General features: G+C 30.7%; 1 protein-coding gene and 1 pseudogene across 2 annotated transcripts; one reads left to right on the top strand and one right to left on the bottom strand.

The window, feature by feature from the left end:
- Positions 1-764: 764 nt before the first annotated feature.
- On the bottom strand, positions 765-2,441 carry LOC120172548 (annotated as a pseudogene).
- Positions 2,442-11,639: 9,198 nt separating this feature from the next.
- Positions 11,640-19,724, top strand: LOC120172574 (subtilisin-like protease SBT2.5). Of its 2 annotated transcripts, XM_039180004.1 has the most exons (12): positions 11,640-11,911; positions 12,046-12,140; positions 12,530-12,726; positions 13,789-13,933; positions 14,062-14,456; positions 14,861-14,956; positions 15,048-15,120; positions 16,272-16,557; positions 17,275-17,600; positions 17,779-18,046; positions 18,202-18,483; positions 19,012-19,724. In XM_039180004.1, exons 3-12 carry the CDS (start codon positions 12,548-12,550, stop codon positions 19,416-19,418), a joined length of 2,457 nt encoding a protein of 818 aa, XP_039035935.1. In that variant the 5' UTR covers positions 11,640-11,911; positions 12,046-12,140; positions 12,530-12,547; the 3' UTR covers positions 19,419-19,724. The 2 variants fall into 2 exon arrangements, with proteins under 2 accessions (XP_039035935.1, XP_039035936.1); XM_039180005.1 differs by lacking the exon at positions 11,640-11,911 and having other exon boundaries at positions 11,943-12,140.
- Positions 19,725-20,766: the final 1,042 nt, after the last annotated feature.

The following is a 20,766-nucleotide window of genomic DNA, read 5'->3' as shown; positions in this document are numbered from 1 at the left end:
TTTTAGTACCTAAACATTTAAATTTTTTTCAAAATCATTCTTAATGTTTAGTTTTTGTTTCATTTTAATACCATGCCATTAAAACTTTAACGCATTTAGTACCTAAACTATCAATTTTAATCTATTTTAATACCTAAACTTCCAAATTTGATTCATTTTAATACCTAAATTTCAAAAAAAAACAAAACTTAACATTAAATTTTGAACATAACACTCAAATGAAATAAAAATTAAACTTTAAGTGTTTAGATATTAAAATAGATCAAAACTTGTTAGTTTAAGTACTAAATGCACAATTTACTTTTTAATTTATTGATCAATGATTCGATTAATTAGAATTAAATATTATAAAAATTTATGGGTAAAGTACACAAATATTCCCTCAATTATTTTAACAAAAAAAAAATATATTAAACATATGATTAGAGATAAATTAAAACATATCAATAGTCAAATGACTATTTTGTAACTTTTAATAATTGAAAATTCAACAAAACAATATCTTATAATCTGATAATCATTTTGTTCAACAAAGTATCCCTTATAATCAAGAGATCGTTTGCATACTTTACCCAAAATTTATTTATATAGTTTTGATATATTCAGAATGTTATAATTTAAATTTTTGTTATTGTTTAAATTATGTAGCATCTCATTCCTTTACTAACTATAAAATATTATTTAATAATAATTTAAAAGATATAGTCAAACTATCAAGCAATAATCATTTTATTTAATCAATAGAAATCAGCAACACATCACCATAAGAAAAATCAAATGTATTGTTTTATCAGCATAATGCTGCAAAGACATTTCATAAAAGACAGTATCTTCCTGCCCCAAAAGTGTTCAGAAATTACAACCCAATGCATTAAGTAAGCCATAAACCCCCAACCCTTTGACCTGCAAAAGGCAAACAATCCAATGACCAAATTAGAAAAAAATACAAAGTCGAGTGACTAAATTACAAAAATGGTGAACTCATGTATTCTACCATGGTGGAAGATAATGTGGTTTAAATTTGACCATAGATAGACTTAAATCAAATCATGAATTGAGAAAACAAGGAAATCGGAAACCAAACTTCACATATTTTTTATTGTTTTTATTATTCAAACTTCACTATTAAAATTCGACTTGAACTCGAAATGTAAACCAAACATCAGAGTTGAATTGAACAATTAGAATAATTCAAAATTTAAAAAGTAATCTATTTTTTCGAATTGAACCGAATTGTCCTTTGCCCCTAAGTTTTAAAATATTATTAGATAGACCTGACTTATCACATTATTCGTGGTCTCAACCAATAACATTCACCTCTTTCTTACGTGTAAATAAGGAGTGACTAGTTATTTGAAAGTTATTTTAAAGGCTTAAAGGTCACATTTGCCCCTGTAGTAAACTCAATTTATTATTTTCAACCCTATCGTATTTTTACATCAATTTAGTCCTCAAAGTTATTTAATTACATCATTCTATTCCCTATTCTAACTTAAAATCCTAAATTATAAACTTAAAATAGAATTTAAAGTTTAGGGCTATGGGGTTATGGTTTAAGGCTTATAAATTAGGAGTTTTAAATTAAGGGTAGGGTATAAAATAATGTAATTAAGTAATTTAAAAGACTAAATTGATGTGAAAATAAGATAGTAGCGAAATTGATAAATTAGGCCTACTTTGTGAAAAAAATTTACCCTTTTGGCTATTTTAAAATTGGTGGATTTGATTCCCGGAACCATGGATGACGTGGTGGTCCATGAAATAATTTTTGTATAATTTTCTCTGACCAATGAATTCCCAAATACAAACAAGTGCACAAACGAAACAATCAAAACCACGAACTCATCATCACTTAAACATCATTAGAGTCAAACATCAAAACAGATTCATGTATGATACAACAACATCAAAATCATTGATCCAATAAGCGTTACCCAACATAAAACTCAGCAAAGAGTCAATCAAATCGGCATCTAATTGCATGAACAACAATTCAAACCAATATTAAACAACCCATAGATCCATAGCTAAGATTCCCAGCATTTCAACAACTAAACGTGAAACATAGACATCAATCATCCATTTAAAATAATACCCAGATCAATAAACCTTAAAAATCCAAAAAAAAGGGAGGGGATATCAGAAATACCTGGATGGGATGGGGGATCAATGATTGCCATGTTCCTTGTGCTCGAGATGGCGGCGCTCATTGGGGAGAGCGACGATGTAAGAGAAGATCATCCCGCCGAAGCAGACATGGTAAAGAGGCTGGATTGAATCGGTTTGAATGTATTTGGAATTGTAATTGTCCAAACCCTTTTGAAAAGCTTTCTTCACGTAATCCATGGACAGCATCGGCTTCACGTAGTTAGGGACTTCCTTCACTTTGATCCCTTGATCTCGCTGTAAACTTTCCTCATTGCCATTTCTCCCAACCCAAACCCTAGCTTTCTTGCTTCTCTCTGAGAATGCGAAATTTGGAGGATGGATTGATGAATGATGATGGGAATTTCGAGACTGTTTATTGTTTTTGTAGAAGAAAGGAATATTTCTCTTAGGTCCAAGCCTTCTTAACTGGGCCGGCCTGCTTCACTTTTTATTTTTTGAAGTAACCAAAATATATTCATTTATCAAAAGGCGTGTCAATAACGTCTTATCAATTATAGACTGAACAAATACAGCTGTGACTATCATAAATGAAATATAACAATGATCACCTAGTGATAGTCTGATAAACAAAAACATGAACAAGTGAAGCAACGACGTATATAAACTGATCACATCAACGGCTTCAAGCATGAACATAGAGGAGAAAAACTTAAAGAAGAACCAAAACGGTCAACGGAAAAAACAATCTCCCCATAACGGTAATCTCATCCCGCACATATACGCGATAATCAACGAATAAATAAATAGTAGTAATAATAATAGTGTGATGCTCAAAATAACTAATTTTTTTATTAATCTATGATAAGTACAAGACAATATTTGTTCAAAGATAACTCTTAATATTTTCGACATTGAGCACTTACACCCTTGACATCTATGATGCTCAAACCCGAGTCCTCAAGCTAATTTTTTTTAAATATGTTGGGGTCTCGTTAATAAAATAGTTAAATTTGATGGGTTTTAACTCGAAATGATTTTATATAGTTAAATTATATTTTTTTAAAATAAGTTTGAAGTATAGGTGGATTTTTTAGGGAGATAATTGAGGAAAAATTTCAATTCAATTTGATTGATATATATATATATATATATATATATATATATATATATATATATATAAAGATATAAAGATATAAAATTATTGTTGTAATGTCTATTTAGGGTGAGCATTCGATTGGATCGAGTCGAGTCAATTTAAATTTTATGATTCAAACTTAACTTGAAAATTGTCGAGTCGAGTTATTAAAAGTTTCTAGACAAATTTTATTATAATTATTTATAGTATTATGGTGAAGATTGATTCAAACTTTTTTGGCTTTTTTAACTATAATATATATATATATATATTCATATTATTTTTACATTATAGTTTTATTTAATATATCTACAATATTATATTCTAAAAAATGTATTTTGAGAATAAAGTATTTACGAGAGTATAAGGAGTCAAGGAATTGATGTGAAAAAGAATTTACAAATAATGTAATTGGTGTGAATAAGAGGTATTTTGTATGGGACCATGTAGTTCAAATTTGATTAAAAAATAAACTTAAAATGAATGATGAATTGAAGAAATCATGAAAAGTTGAGGGATTAAATTGAAAAATAGAAAACTTGCTATCAAAAATGAGAATTGAAAGTATATATATATATATTCTATAATAGTTTAAGAGCATGTGGTTCAAATTTAGTAAAAAAATGGTGTTAAAAATGATTGAGGGATTGAAAGAATAAGGAAATTATGAACTAAATTATAAATTTAGCAAAATATTCAACCAATTTTTTTTATTTTTTGAGTGACTCAAAATTTTTAAATTCAACTCGACTCGAACTCGAAAACCAAATTGATAATTTCAAGTTGCCTCGAATAACTCTAATAACTCGACTCAGATATCTCGAAATTGAGAAAAAATCGATTTTTTTTAGTCGAGTGAAATTTTGCTCATACCTATATCTATTTATAATTTTTTAAAAATATATCTTTCTATCTTTTGGGAGGTCTCATCCGATTCGAGAAGTATACACCCTTTCAATCCTAAGTGAGATGGCCATCTCCACTGCCAAACGAACACCATGTGAGATGGCCAAAGCTTCGACGATACCAGAGACACGAGAGCGCGGAACCGAGATAGCTCGACCAACGACCCCACCAGCACTCTCACGAAGACTAAAACCAACGGTTGAAGAAGCAGGTGGTCGAGGGCAAGCGCCGTCGACTTTAATCTTGAACGTACCTTTCGGTTATAATCTTGAATAGGCTTGAATCGAGTATTTTTCATCTTAATATTAAATCCAATCCGACTTCATTGGTTATAATATCTCACTCGATCTGATTTCATATTAAAATTTGGTTTTATCTAGTCGAATCAGATAAAACCCGTCATATTCGGATTAAATTGTGATTACTAATTAAGTATATTTTTTAATGAATTTGGAAAATATAAAAAAAATATTTATATATAAAATAGAAATTGGAACCATTTGGGGGCAGTGAAGTGGTCAGTCACATGTGGTGTATAAGGGAAACGACAAGCTCTAGCAGGGCAGACTCACATGTGCTTGAATCTCTCTCCATCGACCTTTCTCTATTAATAATTAAATATATAATTATCCTCTATTTAATTGAATTTCATTTTATAAATCATATATAAACAAAGTTGTTCCACAAAAGGCAATTTATCTTGAGATGGAATTAAGATTAAATATTAAATTTAATTATAAATATGGTTATAAATTTAAAAATAATACATAATAATTTAATTCGATTATTTTTTTTAATTTATAGGAAATTAATGAATATTTAAATAAAAATTGATGGACTTGATTTAATTTGACTAATTACAAAGCTTTTAGGGATATAAAATGAATCAAATAAGAAAATTGAAGGGGTTCGAATATAATTTGATGGGTAAATTGCATTATCCATCACTAAATTTTACTCTCTCCTATTTTACTCACTGTACTTTAAAATCGTTCAATTTTCACATTGAACTTAATACATTTGTTTTTTTGTCACTCTGTCGTTAGAAAGTTACCATCGTTAAAACTAAACCGTTTTAGAAAAATGAAAATTTGACCAAAACGACGTTGTTTTGCATCTATATAACATCCAATTTATAACGTCGTTAGTGAGAAAATGACTGAATGACCAAAAATATCAAATGTATTAGAAAATTAAACGAATTTAAAGTAGAGTGAGTGAAATAGGAGAGAGAGCAAAGTACATTGATGATTGATGTAACTTACCCTAATTTGATTTACTTCAAAACTAATGTGGACCTAAAAGTAATTAACCCATAAATTTAGGGGATCGGGATCGCTCTCAGCTCGTACCTAACGTAAATAACGATTGGAGCATTAATGGAAGTCTTCGGCCTTGGCTCTAGGATCGTTCGAGTACTTGTAAATCATAATTGGGTAACTATATATTTTGGTATATAAATTTGGTTTGTATTTTCAATTTAGTTTTTAATTAGATATTTGAATTTAGATTCTATTATACAATTTTTTTTAATGAATTAAGGATTTAGATGCAGATTAATACATGGATTTAATTTATTGTTTTAGATTAGTTCTTGAACTTAATTATTTTTAGAATTAAAATTAAATATTTTAGAATTCAGATTCAAATACATAATTTAAAAAAAGGACAAAATTACCAAATTAAACTTGTAAACTAAGTTCAAATACTAAAATATAAATTTGAATATCTATAATGAAAATGAACAAACATTAAAATAATTTTGATTTTTTTTAATGAAAAACACTAAACATGAATGAGTTCAATGTTAGAGTTTATGACCCGTTTGATTTAGCTTGAAAATTTTGCAATGCGATATATTTCGATAACAAGGACGAAGTCAGATTTTTAGTTTAAGGGGAGTAAAATATAATTAACTTAAAAAATATGAGGACAAAATTAAAATAAATTAAATTTTAAAGATCTAATATGTAATTGTTAATAATAAAAAAAATTAAAGAGAGGCAGCGACTCTCCGACTTCTACATAACTCCATGACTGTTTGATAATGAAACAAATTAAGAAAATAAAATGAAGATATGCAATTTTTTCTCGAAAAGGGGAATTTTGTATTCAAAATGGGTGGAATATAAAACTAAATAACGTCACGAGCCTCGTTATAAAAATTGTCTTAAAAATATTAAAACCAAAAGAGTTTTACAGACTGTAATTGGATCGTAACATATATATATATATCTTTTTAGGATCATTGGATTGAGAGAAGTTGAATGCTGAAATTAATAGTAAAAAATAATAAGATATACACTGGAAAAAAAATAATGAGTTAATCTCAACTTTTAATTTACCTTAATTCAATTATCGTGAAACAGTGTAAAACTAAAAGAAATTATATAGTATAATGAATCTTAATTATATATATATATATATATATATGGTAAAGTAGACGAATGGTTCTCGACACAGGGTACTATTTGATTAAGTATTTTGACTATTAAAAGTTATAAAATGATCATTAAATTATAGATTGTTGTTTTGTTGAATCCCTCAAATATCCAAAGCTACAAACGGTAGTCTGAGCTGAACGTTAACTATCAAACTGTGATATGATAAAATATGATAATTTGATAGTCGGATGACTCAAAAAAATAATATATATAGTTATAGAACTATTTTGTAACTTATAATAGTAAAAAAAACCTAATGAAAGATCATTTGGGTACTTTATCTTTATTTAAAATAAGTAAATAAATAAACATTAATAAAATGTATAGGCTCAAAGCCGATCTATTTTCACCTATTGTTTGAGGGGTTAGAGTTGCCAACACGTGAAAACAACAACTCTGCCTTTAGGAAATCCAAGACATCGGTGTGCGGAATCTCAGCACACAAACGGCTGATGCATGCGGCCACGTATGCCTTCATTTCCTCTTAGTCGTCTCTTATTTGTCTAAAATTTATTTTAATTTTTTAGTAAAATATTATATATTGTTACATTTACTTATATATATATATATATATTAAAAATAAAAACAGATAATTAAGTATATATATATATTGATTTTTCTATAACAAAAATAGCAAAAAATAAATGCTGAAAAAAAGTGTGGGGATAAAAATTAATTATTTAAAGAATTAAAGATGTTTGAACATTACTCAGTTACCTGATAAAATTTTGAATTTTAAAAAATAAATAAATAACATTTTTAATGGAAATAATATAATATTAAATTTAATAAATTCAGTAATTTTTGTTTATATATATTATATATTTTCCCGCCAACTGGCAAAGCTAGTGTTATATATGTTTAATTAGGAGAAGTTGGACAATCGATTTATTCACGTGAGGACATATTGACCTTAACACGGTTCATTTATTCAATTTTTCTACATTTACTCCCTCAGCGTTGAATTTTTCATCTTCCTTTTCATTTTTAAAAAAAAATCTTAACATCTTTTACGGTAAATCACACCCTTTGTTAATAGGAGGTTCTAGTGGGTGGAAAGTCTCCGAAAGCCATCTTTGAATATGTAATCAATTTCAAAAAGTTATTCGACTCATATTTCACAACTCGAATTTATTAGGAGTAAATTATTTGACCGTTACAATTAAGGGTGAGCATTCGATCGAGTCGAGTCAAGTAAAAAAAATTCGAATTATTCGAGTTGATGAGTCGTATCTCACAATTCGAACTTAACTCGAAATCTTTTCGAGTCGAGTCAAGTTTAAGAAATTTTACTCGAGTTATTCTAGTTTCTATGTTCATTTTATTATAATTATTTATAGTATTATGATCAGAATTGGTTCTAATTTTTCAACTTTCTCTGACTATATAAGATATATATATATATATATTCCATATTCTTTTCACATTATAATGTTATTTAATATATCAAATACAATATAACATTATAAAATATATTCACAATATTATATTTTTCTTTATTTTAAGAGTAAAATATTGATGAGTGTATAAAAAATCATGGAATCGATGGGAAGGAAAAATTTGCAAACAATCACAATCATAATACCACATTGAGTAAAATGCAATGTTAAAGATATAAATAAAAAAGAAAGTACATTTGTAGTAAAAAAAAAACAAAGTTACAAGGTATTCTATAGTGAAATATGAGAATGCGGTTCAAACTTGGTAAAAAAATAGACTTAAAAAAAGATAAATTGAAAAATTAAGGAAATTATCAAAAAAAGAAAGATGAATGCGGTTCAACTCGACTTGAACTCGAGAACCGAATTGATAATTCGAGTTGAATTTAATAATTCGACTCGAATAACTCGAAATCAATTTGTTTGAGTCGAGTTGAGTTTTATTCACCCCTATTACAAACAATTCAATCTTTCTTGAATTGTGTAAGAAATCTTCTAGTAACAAATGAATGACATAATTGTAACAATTAATTGATTAAATGGTTTGATTTTTACAATTAACAAATTGAGCGATGTGATTGTAATTAAAAAGTTAATGTTTGTTTATTTATAACAATACAATGACATGTTTATAACAAATCGATTAATTAAATGACATGTTTGTAACTTTTTTAAAATTCAATGACCTATTATAATTTTATCAATAACCAAGTAACATGTGATGGGTTTTCACCCTTTCTTTCTTTAATGAAAAGTATAATGTCACGTGTTAGGGAAAGATATAAAAAATATTATTATAAAATCGTGGTTTAAGGTCACTTTCACCTCTATAATAAATTAAATTTATCAATTTCACTCATGTAATTTTTTTATCAATTTAAACCTCAAATTTATTTAAGATATTCATTATAGCTCTCGAAATTTGTTTTAACTAGCAAAACTATTAATTTTGTGCGTTTATCAACACAAATAATTTTCAAATCATTTAATATTACTGACGTTGTTTGATCATGATGTGACATGTATTAAAAAATAAATAATAAAATATTTACTAAATAAAATTGTTAGAAAAAATTCTTAAAAATTTGACTCAATCTATTAATCTAATTGAAATAAATAATAAAATTTTGAAAAAATCATTCTAATTATTGTGTTTAATACATATTTTAACTTAATCTTTTAATTCACATATAGAGAAGACTCACAATTATTTTAGTCAAAACAGTTAACGAGCTTCGAGGGTTAGAAGTTACGATGAATACTCTAAACAACTTCGAGGGTTTCAAGGGTTATGAATTAGATTAATACCCTAAATACTTTTTAAAGTTCGTTAAAGTCCAAGGTTAAATATGCAACGAATAAAAATTGTAAGGGACAAAATGGGGAAAATGTTAAGGGGCAAAGTGGGAAAAGTTTAATACTTCATGGGTAAACTGTGTATTAAATTAAATATTAGTAGTTGTATCCATCCGTTCGGTCCACTGCCATGCTGCTCCCTTATCAACTATCCATTCAAAGGTTTAATTGTGGTTTTTACCCCTCGTTATATTAAAATTTAAAATTTGACCACTTTCCTTTGATTTGACATAATATGATTTTTTTTATTAATCTACAATAGGTATAAGGCAATATTTGTTATTGTATAACTCTAAATCTTTTGACATTGAACACTCACAACTCTGACATCTTTGGCACTCAAACTCGAGTCCTTAAGGAATAACAATAATTCATTTACTACGGAGGTCACTTGGTTCGTGCTGACAGACATGATTAAATGAATTTTAATTTGACCCTAACTATAAGACGAGATTAAAAGAAAAAACTCACGTTATTACTTAAATGTAAGAAACTAACGGTGTTATCGATTTGAATCTATTACTACGATCATAGAAGTGGAGAGACCAAATAGTATGCAATTAAAATTGAGGAGTTAAAATATCATATTTTAGCATGTGGAAGGGCTGATATGGGAATTATACCCTTCCTTCTCACAACATAATTTTTAGGGTAATAAAGTCATTTCAACGGAACAATCAGCCCGACAGCTTGCGCGCGAATTTCTCTCTCACGCAATAATTAAAGATAAGATGAAAACAAGAACTACTACTAAAAGGCAATTTCATTAATTCATCAATAATAATTATAATATATTATATATTTCTAATATATTATTTATTAAAATGAAAATTCAGAAAAATCACTACATTTTAAATTTATTCGTTATTCCATCAATAAATTTCAATTTCACTATTATTTATGAAAACACATAACAAATCATATGAGAAAACAATAAAAAAATTTAAGCAAGCAAAACTCAAGAGCAAACAAAAATACTAACAATAAGTTGATGTAATAGGATGAGATACTAGATTCTTTAACCGAGGTCATAGATTTGAATCTCGCAGTTAGTCTAATGGGATGAGGTTTTAGATTCCTTAATTGAGGTCAAAGATTTAAATTTTACAGTTAGTCTAATGGGATGGTGTGCTAAATTTCATAAACAAAGTCAGAGATTTGAATCATGACGATTGCAAATAGAACAAACAGAGTTAGGACAATTTTGACACTGCAACACTCGATCCAGATTAATCAATTCACTATTAGTTGAGACCTTTGAATAGACTTCTTTACTTACTCAGAGTTTTCAAGGGATCAATATTATCTAACAATATTAGTATCATGGCCTCCGAGCCAATTACAATTTCTAAACAAGACATTTGATAAACTCACGTGAGCTATCAGAGAAAAACTTAATATCTAAAATTATATTTATTTAATCTATTAATCTACGAGTAGTCATAACGACCTAATATTTGACATCATTAATTAAAATCAACAGAAATACCTATCAACCACAACTAAAGAATGAAGTATCTCATCCTCACACTTTTCTGACCAAAACAATTTTTTTATATTATCTTTTTTCCCTTTATCTTATAAAAGAGCGTCGATCGACAATTATTATTTTAACTATCGTAACTCTTTATTTAAATTGAAAAAAATAAACTGACAAAATTTGATAAAATAAACTTGTTACCATTAATCTAAATTAAAAGTAAACATGATCAACATAAATTGATTTAAGTGGTAAACAACTTGATATCGCTTAAGTAAGATCTTGAGTTTGAGTCATTGTGTATGTAGAAAATCCCTGTTAAGAGACTTATTCATAAAAATCATGTCTGCAACGCAGGCATAAGCATCCTTAAAGAAGGATGGGTGGTACTGTGGTAGAAGTACGACATATTTAACGCGAAAGAAATAAATGTGCTGATGAATTGGTAAACCTGACTTTACGATAAGATAATGAATTGTCTATATTGCAGATGCCTTCAACTGATTTGCAGGAACCATTAAAAGCAAATAAGAATGGAGCGGGGATTTAAGATATTAGTTTTCTGTTTTTTTTCATGTGTATAAAAAAAATAATATTTTGTATTTAAAGCTTTTAAAAAAGTGATTTATTTAAGTGAAATATCGAAATTACAATTAATAATTAATATTCATTTAACTTTTTAAAAGCAATATATATATATTAAAAAATAAAAACAAAACTACCTACCTCTCACACTCGCACTTAATCTCTGTTCTTCTTCACTGCTCAGACTGCTAGTAAATCTACAGAGAATTTACTCTCTCCATTGCTTAGATCTCTCATTTTCCCAGCAATTTTCCCTAATTTTCTTTGTTCGGTTTGAATGATTAAAGGTCTCTTTATGAACTCCTCAAAATCTCTGCAGATGTGAATAACTTCATTCTCTCTTTCTCTCTCTGTGATCCAATCATTTTCTCCTCTGTTTTTTCACTTTTCCCCTTTTTGTTGCTTTGATTGAAATCGTCTTCTAAAAGCTTCCTCGATTCCCCTCTTTATTACTTGCGTAAGTCTAAATTTTCCTTCTCCTTTTATTTGTCGCTGCGATCTTCTTTACCACCGAAACCGCTTACGAAGATTATGTTTTTTCTTGCTTTTTTTGCCTCTCATTTTCGTAACTATTCTTTGTTTGGATCGTAGTTAAAAGGACGTTGACGCAGGTTGACGTTAAATGTAAGACTAAGAAACGCAAGCTTCCGGCTGAATTGGATCAGGGTTTTTAGTGTCTCTTCTAGGTAATATTTTCGTTATTTTAATATTTTTCCCTTATATTTTTACTGATTTAAGTGCTGTTTTTTTTAAAGAAAAAAATAAAAGTTTATTTAAGTAGCTGAAATGAGCTTAATAAATGCCAACTAAATCTAATCTCCGTTGGGGTAAGTTTAATTTTAGCAGGAAAGATCTGAGTCCAAATTAGTTAATTTATTTTTCCTACTATAAATGTAAATATCAAATAGTCGTTTTTTCTGAAGTCTTTATCCTTACGTATAACAACTGCAGTTTTTTTTTTGCCTTTTTAAGAAGCAAAAAAGTAAGTAATTGCTGTTTAAGATCGGCTTTGAAAGCAGGAAAAAAAAAAGAGGCCTATAATTTTTCTTGAACTACTACTTTTAATACGAAGCAGATCTTGTAAGCGAGAAAAATGAAGGCGGTGGAGCTTGGGTGGATTGTCCTGGTGGTGCTATTGGGACTTGTGGGTAGTGGGAAAGCAAATGTTTACATAGTGACAGTTGAAGGAGAACCTATCATTAGCTACAGAGGTGGTGAAAATGGGTTTGAAGCTACGGCTGTGGAGTCAGATGAGAAGCTTGACACTGCAAGGTAAATTTTTTTTTGCTATTTTATATATATATATATATTTGATGATTCGCTATTGTTTTTTTGTAATAATTTTTGTCAGATTCTGCTGTAGGGTCTTGACTTGTTTGATATCCTGAGCAGTTGACGTATTTGAATGATATATGCACATTTTTTGGGCCTAAAATATTACTATGAATTAGATTCGACTTTGTTAGTATGTACTATTATTTTTTATTATTTGAGTTTAAAAGCGAATATTGAATATGAATAGGTTCTCAATATGAATAGATATTTAATTTTTGAGATTCTTTTCATATGCTCATATGTATTGAACATGGATATTGTACAAGCGTGAGCATATGTTCAATACTATTTTTTTCCTTTCAAATTTTCTTAAAACCTTGACCCCAGTGCGGCTACTCTGTTTGCTTATTGTTCTAAATTCTTAATGGAATATTTTCAATATTTTTACTGTAAATTTTGATGATGATTTAATCCTGTTTTTCTGTTGAATAATGATTATTATCGAAGTGATGCAAGCTTACTCTTGTGTGAAAACCTGCTACAGAAATAAAACAAAGTTAGGGAGTTGTTATTAATTGAAGGGGAATTTAAAATAAAGGTGAAGGTATTTTTTAAATAAGAGAGGAGCGAATTAAATGTGAAGCTTGAAATTCTGTTCTATTTTCTTGCACATGTTGAGGAGAGTTGGTGTGAAGCCTTAGAAAAGAAACCAATCCATGTTCATCTCCTATTTTTGCATTACTGCTACCTTATATTATTGGGTTTATCTTCAGGGACAACCTTATAATTCTATGCTTTGAACCATTAATTTCGAACTTGAGCAAATTTTATCCCTGCTTAAGTATGCGATTAATGAAATCTCTTATGTTACACAATGATGTGGTTCATTCTACTATTGCAAAGTCTTTTTCTATATTACTTACTGCCTTGACATGAATGATTTTGACTTATTTCTCTCACTCAATTAAATGGACAAGCACAATCAATCTCTTAGTTGATCAAAATGTTCCAATGCTTGCTTTGCTAATTATCTGCTGTTCTCTTTGGTTGTTGTTTCAGTGAATTAGTAACATCCTATGCTAGTCATCTGGAAAAGAAACATGATATGCTTCTTGGTATGTTGTTTGAGCATGGGAGTTACAAGAAACTCTACAGTTATAAACATCTGATAAACGGCTTTTCAGTTCACCTTTCCCCCGAACAGGTGAAACAAAATTTTAGCTACTACGCAATGTGATTTTGCATTGAAATAATTTTTAGCTGAATAACTTGCATTTTCTAGAATCCAATCTCTTTCATTCTCATTCCTTACACTTTGACAATACATAGTAGGCAGAAACTCTTAGACGTGCTCCAGGTGTAAAGTCTGTGGAGAGAGATTGGAAGGTGAGGAGACTTACAACGCATACTCCACAATTTCTGGGGCTCCCAACTGGTGTATGGCCACTAGGAGGTGGCTGTGAAAGGGCAGGAGAGGACATCGTTTTAGGATTTGTAGACTCGGGAATCTATCCACATCATCCAAGCTTTGCAAGCCATCATACTAACCCCTATGGGCCTGTTCCGAAGTACAGAGGAAAATGTGAAATTGATCCTGATACCAAGAGAAACTTCTGTAATGGCAAGATCATTGGAGCCCAACATTTTGCTGAAGCTGCAAAAGCAGCTGGTGCCTTTAATCCTGCTATTGATTTTGCCTCTCCCTTGGATGGTGATGGACATGGCAGGTTAGTTGCCATACTAAGTTGCAGTTATGTTTAGAATCGGAAACAGTATGCTACCTTGTCTTTAACAATTATACCTTTGAGAGAGGTTTAACTATTATATGCTTTTTACATCGTGAGAAGGAAAGTGCTGGGAAGAGGGTGATATATAATCTTAAACTGTAAAAAAATATGTTCGGTGGGCATAAAATGAGGTGACTACCTCTAATTTCTTGCAGCATTTCTGGGCAAAACTAAGCAGCATAAAACTTTTCTTTTTAGAGCTTCTATTCTTCTCACTTTGCAAGAGATTAGCCATTGATTTAAGATTTTTATATAAAATTACAAGTATCGAGTGAGAAATTTTTTAGTATATATTATTTAATTCTAACAAGTTCCCCTTATTTTTTTATGTCACTTGTTACCAGTCATACAGCAGCTATTGCAGCTGGGAATAATGGTATTCCTGTGAGAGTGAATGGCCATGAATTTGGAAAAGCAAGTGGAATGGCTCCTCGTGCCAGGTGGGGATTTCTTATATCAACCTAGATTAAATGCAATTAAAGCTGTTTTATTTGCTTTGATATGGAATTTGGCATTTTTATTTTGTTTCAGGGTTGCTGTCTACAAGGCACTATACAGGCTTTTTGGAGGCTTTGTAGCTGATGTGGTAGCTGCAATTGACCAGGTGTGCTACAATTTTTACTTGGGATATTTATTTTTATGATTCCTATTTTTGTTAATTTAAAACTACTGCTAAGTTTACATGTCTTCCCATCTGTTTTGAGCTTAGTTTTTGCCTGGATACAAATTCAACATTGTTTTAAGTACTATTTTCCCTTTTCACCTAATATTTGGGACTCTAGGTAACCAGATATCAGATCTTCCTGGCTATTGTCTTATATGTGTCTCGTCTTGCTAACATTTGAGACAAATTCAATTGTCTTATATCTGTTTTGAGCTTAGTTTTTGCCTGGATACAAATTCAACATTGTTTTAAGTACTATTTTCCCTTTTCACCTAATATTTGGGACTCTAGGTAACCAGATATCAGATCTTCCTGGCTATTGTCTTATATGTGTCTCGTCTTGCTAACATTTGAGACAAATTCAATTGTCTTATATCTGTTTTGAGCTTAGTTTTTGCCTGGATACAAATTCAACATTGTTTTAAGTACTATTTTCCCTTTTCACCTAATATTTGGGACTCTAGGTAACCAGATAACAGATCTTCCTGGCTATTGTCTTATATGTGTCTCGTCTTGCTAACAATTGAGACAAGGCTTGGATATGTTTTTGTATAAAGAACACTTCTCTGCAAAGGTGCTGAAAATGTAGGAGGAATGATGATATTATTCTAATAATCGAGAGTAATTATACAAATATGAGACAAATCTACCTTCTAAAATATTGAAGAATCAATAAAACATAATCAAGATAAAATTAAAAATAAAACTAAAATGTTTCAATTGTTGTTGCTGCAAAATCAAAATGAAAAGATAACTTTTGTTGTAGTAAAAAGGTAGTTGACCAAGGCATGTACTAATACTTTGATGATTATCTTAGAATTGGATATGTTGATGACTGACATCTTCCTTTGTCAAGAAAAATGAGTGAATCTGTTTTTGTTGTTTTAATTGAATTTTTGACGTTTAAAATGAAGCAAGGGAAGGGAAAATAGAGTAAAATTGCGTTTTTTTCGTGATAAGCCTGAAAAAAATGAAAAGCTATATTTTCTGCTGTCAATGGGATTCTGAAAGTTGCCTATTTACCAATCAGTTGTACACTCTTTTACTTTGTATTTGTCAAAAACTTGTGATTTGACTACTTTAATGAACAGGCTGTTCATGATGGTGTTGATATTCTTAGTCTCTCAGTGGGACCGAATAGTCCGCCAACAACCACGAAGACAACATTTTTAAATCCTTTCGATGCTACACTTCTGGCAGCTGTCAAAGCTGGTGTTTTTGTAGCACAAGCAGCTGGAAATGGAGGTCCTTTCCCTAAAACTTTGGTTTCTTATAGCCCATGGATAACATCTGTTGCAGCAGCAATTGATGATCGTAGATACAAAAACCATCTAACCTTGGGAAATGGAAAAATTTTAGCTGGAATTGGGTTGTCCCGTAAGTTACCTCAACTTCGGTAATTCTTTTGTTCTGCTCTGGTAGCCTACAGGAAAAAAGTGGAAATATGCATTTAACCTTTTGAGAATGTTTTTCAGTAACAGTAGATGAAAATGATTTGGGATCTACTCATGAGATTCATATTTTGTTAATCTATCAAGGATAGGGATTCAAACACCTTGGACGTTCCTTTTTCTAGTTAACGATTCAGTTTAGCTAATGGCATAATGCCTTCGGCATTTGTGGAAAACTGTGCATATATTTATAGATCATTAAGGCTAAACTTCTCTGCTTGAATTTTCGCTGATCTGATTTAACAAAACAATCATCCTTTAAGATTTTCGATTTTATGTTGTGTATTGTGGTGCAATAAAATTTTCTAGCGAAGAAGATTTAGTTCGAAATTCAGATTAAGCAATCAGAATTGAAAATTTCGTACAATAAAATTTTATTCTACTACAATTTTTTTTGCTTCGTGTTTGAAGTTAGCTTTGGAATAAAATTCAGGGTTTAAACTTTCCTCCAATATATGGTGCGTAATCCCATCTCCAAGTTCTATCAAATGCCTGGTTTTTTTAATTGCACATGATAATGGAATGGGACATTAGTCTTGTTATCAGCATGGTTGTTGACTTGCCTATTCCCCAATCCTTTTAGTTTCTTTGGATAAATCTGTGTTCTTTGAAGCTGAAGTGTGTAACTTATGGATTCTGGCAGCTTCTACACATCCAAATCTAACCTACACCATGGTTGCTGCTAATGATGTGTTATTGGATTCCTCCGTATCGAAGTATAGTCCCTCCGACTGCCAAAGGCCAGAAGTTTTAAACAGGAAACTAGTTGAGGGGAAAATTCTTCTTTGTGGCTATTCCTTCAACTTTGTTGTCGGCACTGCATCAATTAAGAAAGTCTCTGAAACAGCCAAGTCTCTTGGTGCAGTTGGTTTTGTTCTTGCAGTGGAAAATGTTTCTCCCGGAACTAAGTTTGATCCTGTTCCCGTCAGTATACCCGGAATCCTTATCACTGATGTCTCGAAGACAATGGTGCTTCTCCTTGCTCTTATTAGATATTCTTTTGATATGATTATTTAAGCTGATAGCCTTCTCACTGGGCCATAATCTGCAACATGCTCTCATTTGCTTGATAGAATTTGATTAAACTTTTTTTTAACTCGATAAGGCAAAATTTTCTGATTTGTCTCTTGGAAATCTTCTTTTGTAGGATCTTATTGACTACTATAATGTTTCTACACCAAGAGACTGGACTGGACGAGTCAAGGGCTTCAAAGCTGTTGGTAGTATTGGGGATGGTTTGATGCCAATTCTCCATAAATCTGCTCCAGAGGTTGCACTATTTTCTGCTCGAGGGCCCAACATCAAAGATTTCAACTTTCAAGATGCTGATCTTCTCAAGCCTGACATTTTGGCACCTGGTTCTCTAATTTGGGCTGCTTGGTCTCCGAATGGAACAGACGAGCCAAATTTCGTTGGTAAAGATGTGCTTGGTTTTTATATTTTGTTTCTCTTCCTCGTAGTCTCAACCATTTCTTTTAGAAAATTCTCACATGTTAGAGGAAGAGAAGATAGCATCATGCTTCTACTGATGGAAATTTTCAAATCTTAATCAATTCCGTAATTCGAGCAGGAGAGGGATTTGCTTTGATATCCGGAACCAGTATGGCTGCACCCCATATAGCTGGGATAGCTGCTCTTTTGAAGCAGAAACACCCTCATTGGAGCCCTGCTGCGATAAAATCAGCCTTGATGACTACAACAACAAAGCTCGACAGAGGAGGGAGGCCTCTTCAAGCACAGCAATATTCCGAAACAGAGGCATTGAAACTTGTCAGTGCCACTCCTTTTGATTATGGGAGTGGTCATGTCGATCCAAGAGCTGCTTTGGACCCTGGACTCATCTTTGATGCAGGTATTCTTGCTTTTGCTTTGTAATTTTACCCTGCAGGTATTCTTACCTAGGAAAGAGGATGGTCTAAATGGGCTCTGACTATGTATATATTCAACTGGTAAAACCGGATAGAGAATGGATTGAATCACTAAAAAGCCGATTATATATATGTTATATATATTTTTTTTGATGCTAAATAAATATATTTATAAATGTTAAACAAATAAATACAAACACCTTCAAAAATAAATATATAAATATGAACACAATATTAAAATTTCTATTAGCCTAAAGTATAGCTAAGCTACCCCATCAAGTGAAAGAGTGGCATTGGTCCTCCAGCCCCATTGCGGCTTCAAGGCTCCGAGTTCCTTCGACCCAATCCTACGGCAGATTTCGGGACAATGCCGGTCATTCTACAGATTATGTTATATATTTATTTTTCTTCAAAATAAATAGCATAGCATATAATCTAACATCTAAGTAGGTGCATTGTAGCTTTGCAAAATCATTTGGATTCTTTATTTGTTTTCCTCTCGCTTTTTGTAGGTTATGAGGATTATCTGGGATTCTTATGCACAACACCTGGAATCGACATTCATGAGATAAGGAAGTACACAAACACCCCCTGCAATACCACCATGGGCCGCCCCTCGAATTTCAATACCCCATCAATCACAATCTCCCACCTAGTTGGAACTCAAACCGTCACTCGTACCGTAACAAATGTCGCCGGGGAAGAAACCTATGTCATCACAGCCAGAATGCATCCATCCATTGCCATCGAAACCAGGCCTTCGGCCATGACTCTGAGACCAGGTGCATCAAGAAAGTTCTCCGTAACCCTTACCGCTCGGTCATTAACCGGAAGCTACTGCTTTGGATCGATCACCATGAAAGGCAGCAGAGGACACAAGGTGGTTATACCGGTGGTGGCTCTGGGACACTGGCGATAGATTAAATCGGTAAGCAAACATCAATGTTTTATGGCTGTATAACTAGGGGAGCATTTCATCTGCAATGTTTCAGGTTACTACACCCTTGCAATTATTCAATCACAAGCACTGAACTGTATGGTTTTCGGTTCAATGGTTTTAAAAAAAAATTCTGATTTCGATACGATTCGGGATTGTGATTGGTTAATTGTATTGTAGTAATTGTAGATGGATATGGCCTGTATTGTTATTCTTTGTAATTTGTGGGTTAATAAGGTGCGATATATGTCTGAAATATAGACGTGGAATAGTTTGTATATGGTAAAATGCTATAGCATCTTCTATAAGTTTTGCTACTAATTTCATTGCTAATTCAGTAAAAATAATGCTTCCTTTTACTGTTTTCTTGGATCGAGAACGAGCATGAACAAGGATGTATTCATGTTCATTCGTTTAACTTTAATCGAACGAACACAAACAACTAAACGAACAAATTTCTTGTTCGTGTTCATTCATTAAGAAATTTAGATTGTTCGTGTTCGTTCATTTAAATGATAAATAAACACAAATGAACGAACGTAAACAAACGAACATAAAATTAATTGGGTTATATTTGAGAAGAGTTTTTTCTTTTCAAATAATTTTAGTATTTATATTTTCTTTAATTATAGCATCTTCCTTCTATAAGTTTTGCTACTAATTTCATTGCTAATTCCGTAAAAATAATGCTTCCTTTTACTGTTTTCTTGGATCGAGAACGAGCATGAACAATGATGTAATCATGTTCGTTCGTTTAACTTTAATCGAACGAACACAAACAACTAAACGAACAAATTTATTGTTCGTGTTCATTCATTAAGAAATTTAGCTTGTTCGTGTTCGTTCATTTAAATGATAAACAAACACAAATGAACGAACGTAAACAAACGAACATAAAATTAATTGGGTTATATTTGAGAAGAGTTTTTTCTTTTCAAATAATTTTAGGATTTATATTTTCTTTAATTGATTTGAGTACTTTTTTTTTAAAATTAATCGAGTTTAAAAATATTAATGGGTTTAAGGTTAAAATTTATTAAGTCTTTATATTTCGAACGAGTATGGAGAAAATAAATAAACATAAACGAACGAATTATTGAACGTTCACAAACATAAATGAACGAAAGAGTCTTTTGTTTGTGTTTATTTATTTAATTAAACGAACATAAAATCTTATTCATGTTTGTTCGTTTAATAAATAAACAAATTTGTTATCGAATGGTCGCTCACATGCATAATTGAAGTTTCGTAAGTGAAATTTATTTAGCTAAATTTCAAGAAAAAAAAACATCAGTTATTTTCTACGAAAAATGTATTGCAATTTTTCTTC

The sequence above is a fragment of the Hibiscus syriacus genome, unplaced genomic scaffold (genome assembly GCF_006381635.1).
Source record: "Hibiscus syriacus cultivar Baekdansim isolate YM2019G1 unplaced genomic scaffold, ASM638163v2 tig00111852_pilon, whole genome shotgun sequence".
Taxonomy (NCBI): domain Eukaryota; kingdom Viridiplantae; phylum Streptophyta; class Magnoliopsida; order Malvales; family Malvaceae; genus Hibiscus; species Hibiscus syriacus.
The sequence above is the reverse complement of the archived record's forward strand: the minus strand, read 5'-3'. Positions and strand labels throughout refer to the sequence as shown.

What these genes read in the sequence shown, in the direction of transcription:
- LOC120172574 (XM_039180004.1), top strand. Translation starts at nt 12,548, where the DNA reads ATGAAGGCGGTGGAGCTTGGGTGGATTGTCCTGGTGGTGCTATTGGGA. An exon ending in CTGATGTCTCGAAGACAATG is followed by an intron (nt 17,601 to 17,778) that starts GTGCTTCTCCTT and finishes CTTCTTTTGTAG; the next exon opens with GATCTTATTGACTACTATAA. An exon ending in AGACGAGCCAAATTTCGTTG is followed by an intron (nt 18,047 to 18,201) that starts GTAAAGATGTGC and finishes TAATTCGAGCAG; the next exon opens with GAGAGGGATTTGCTTTGATA.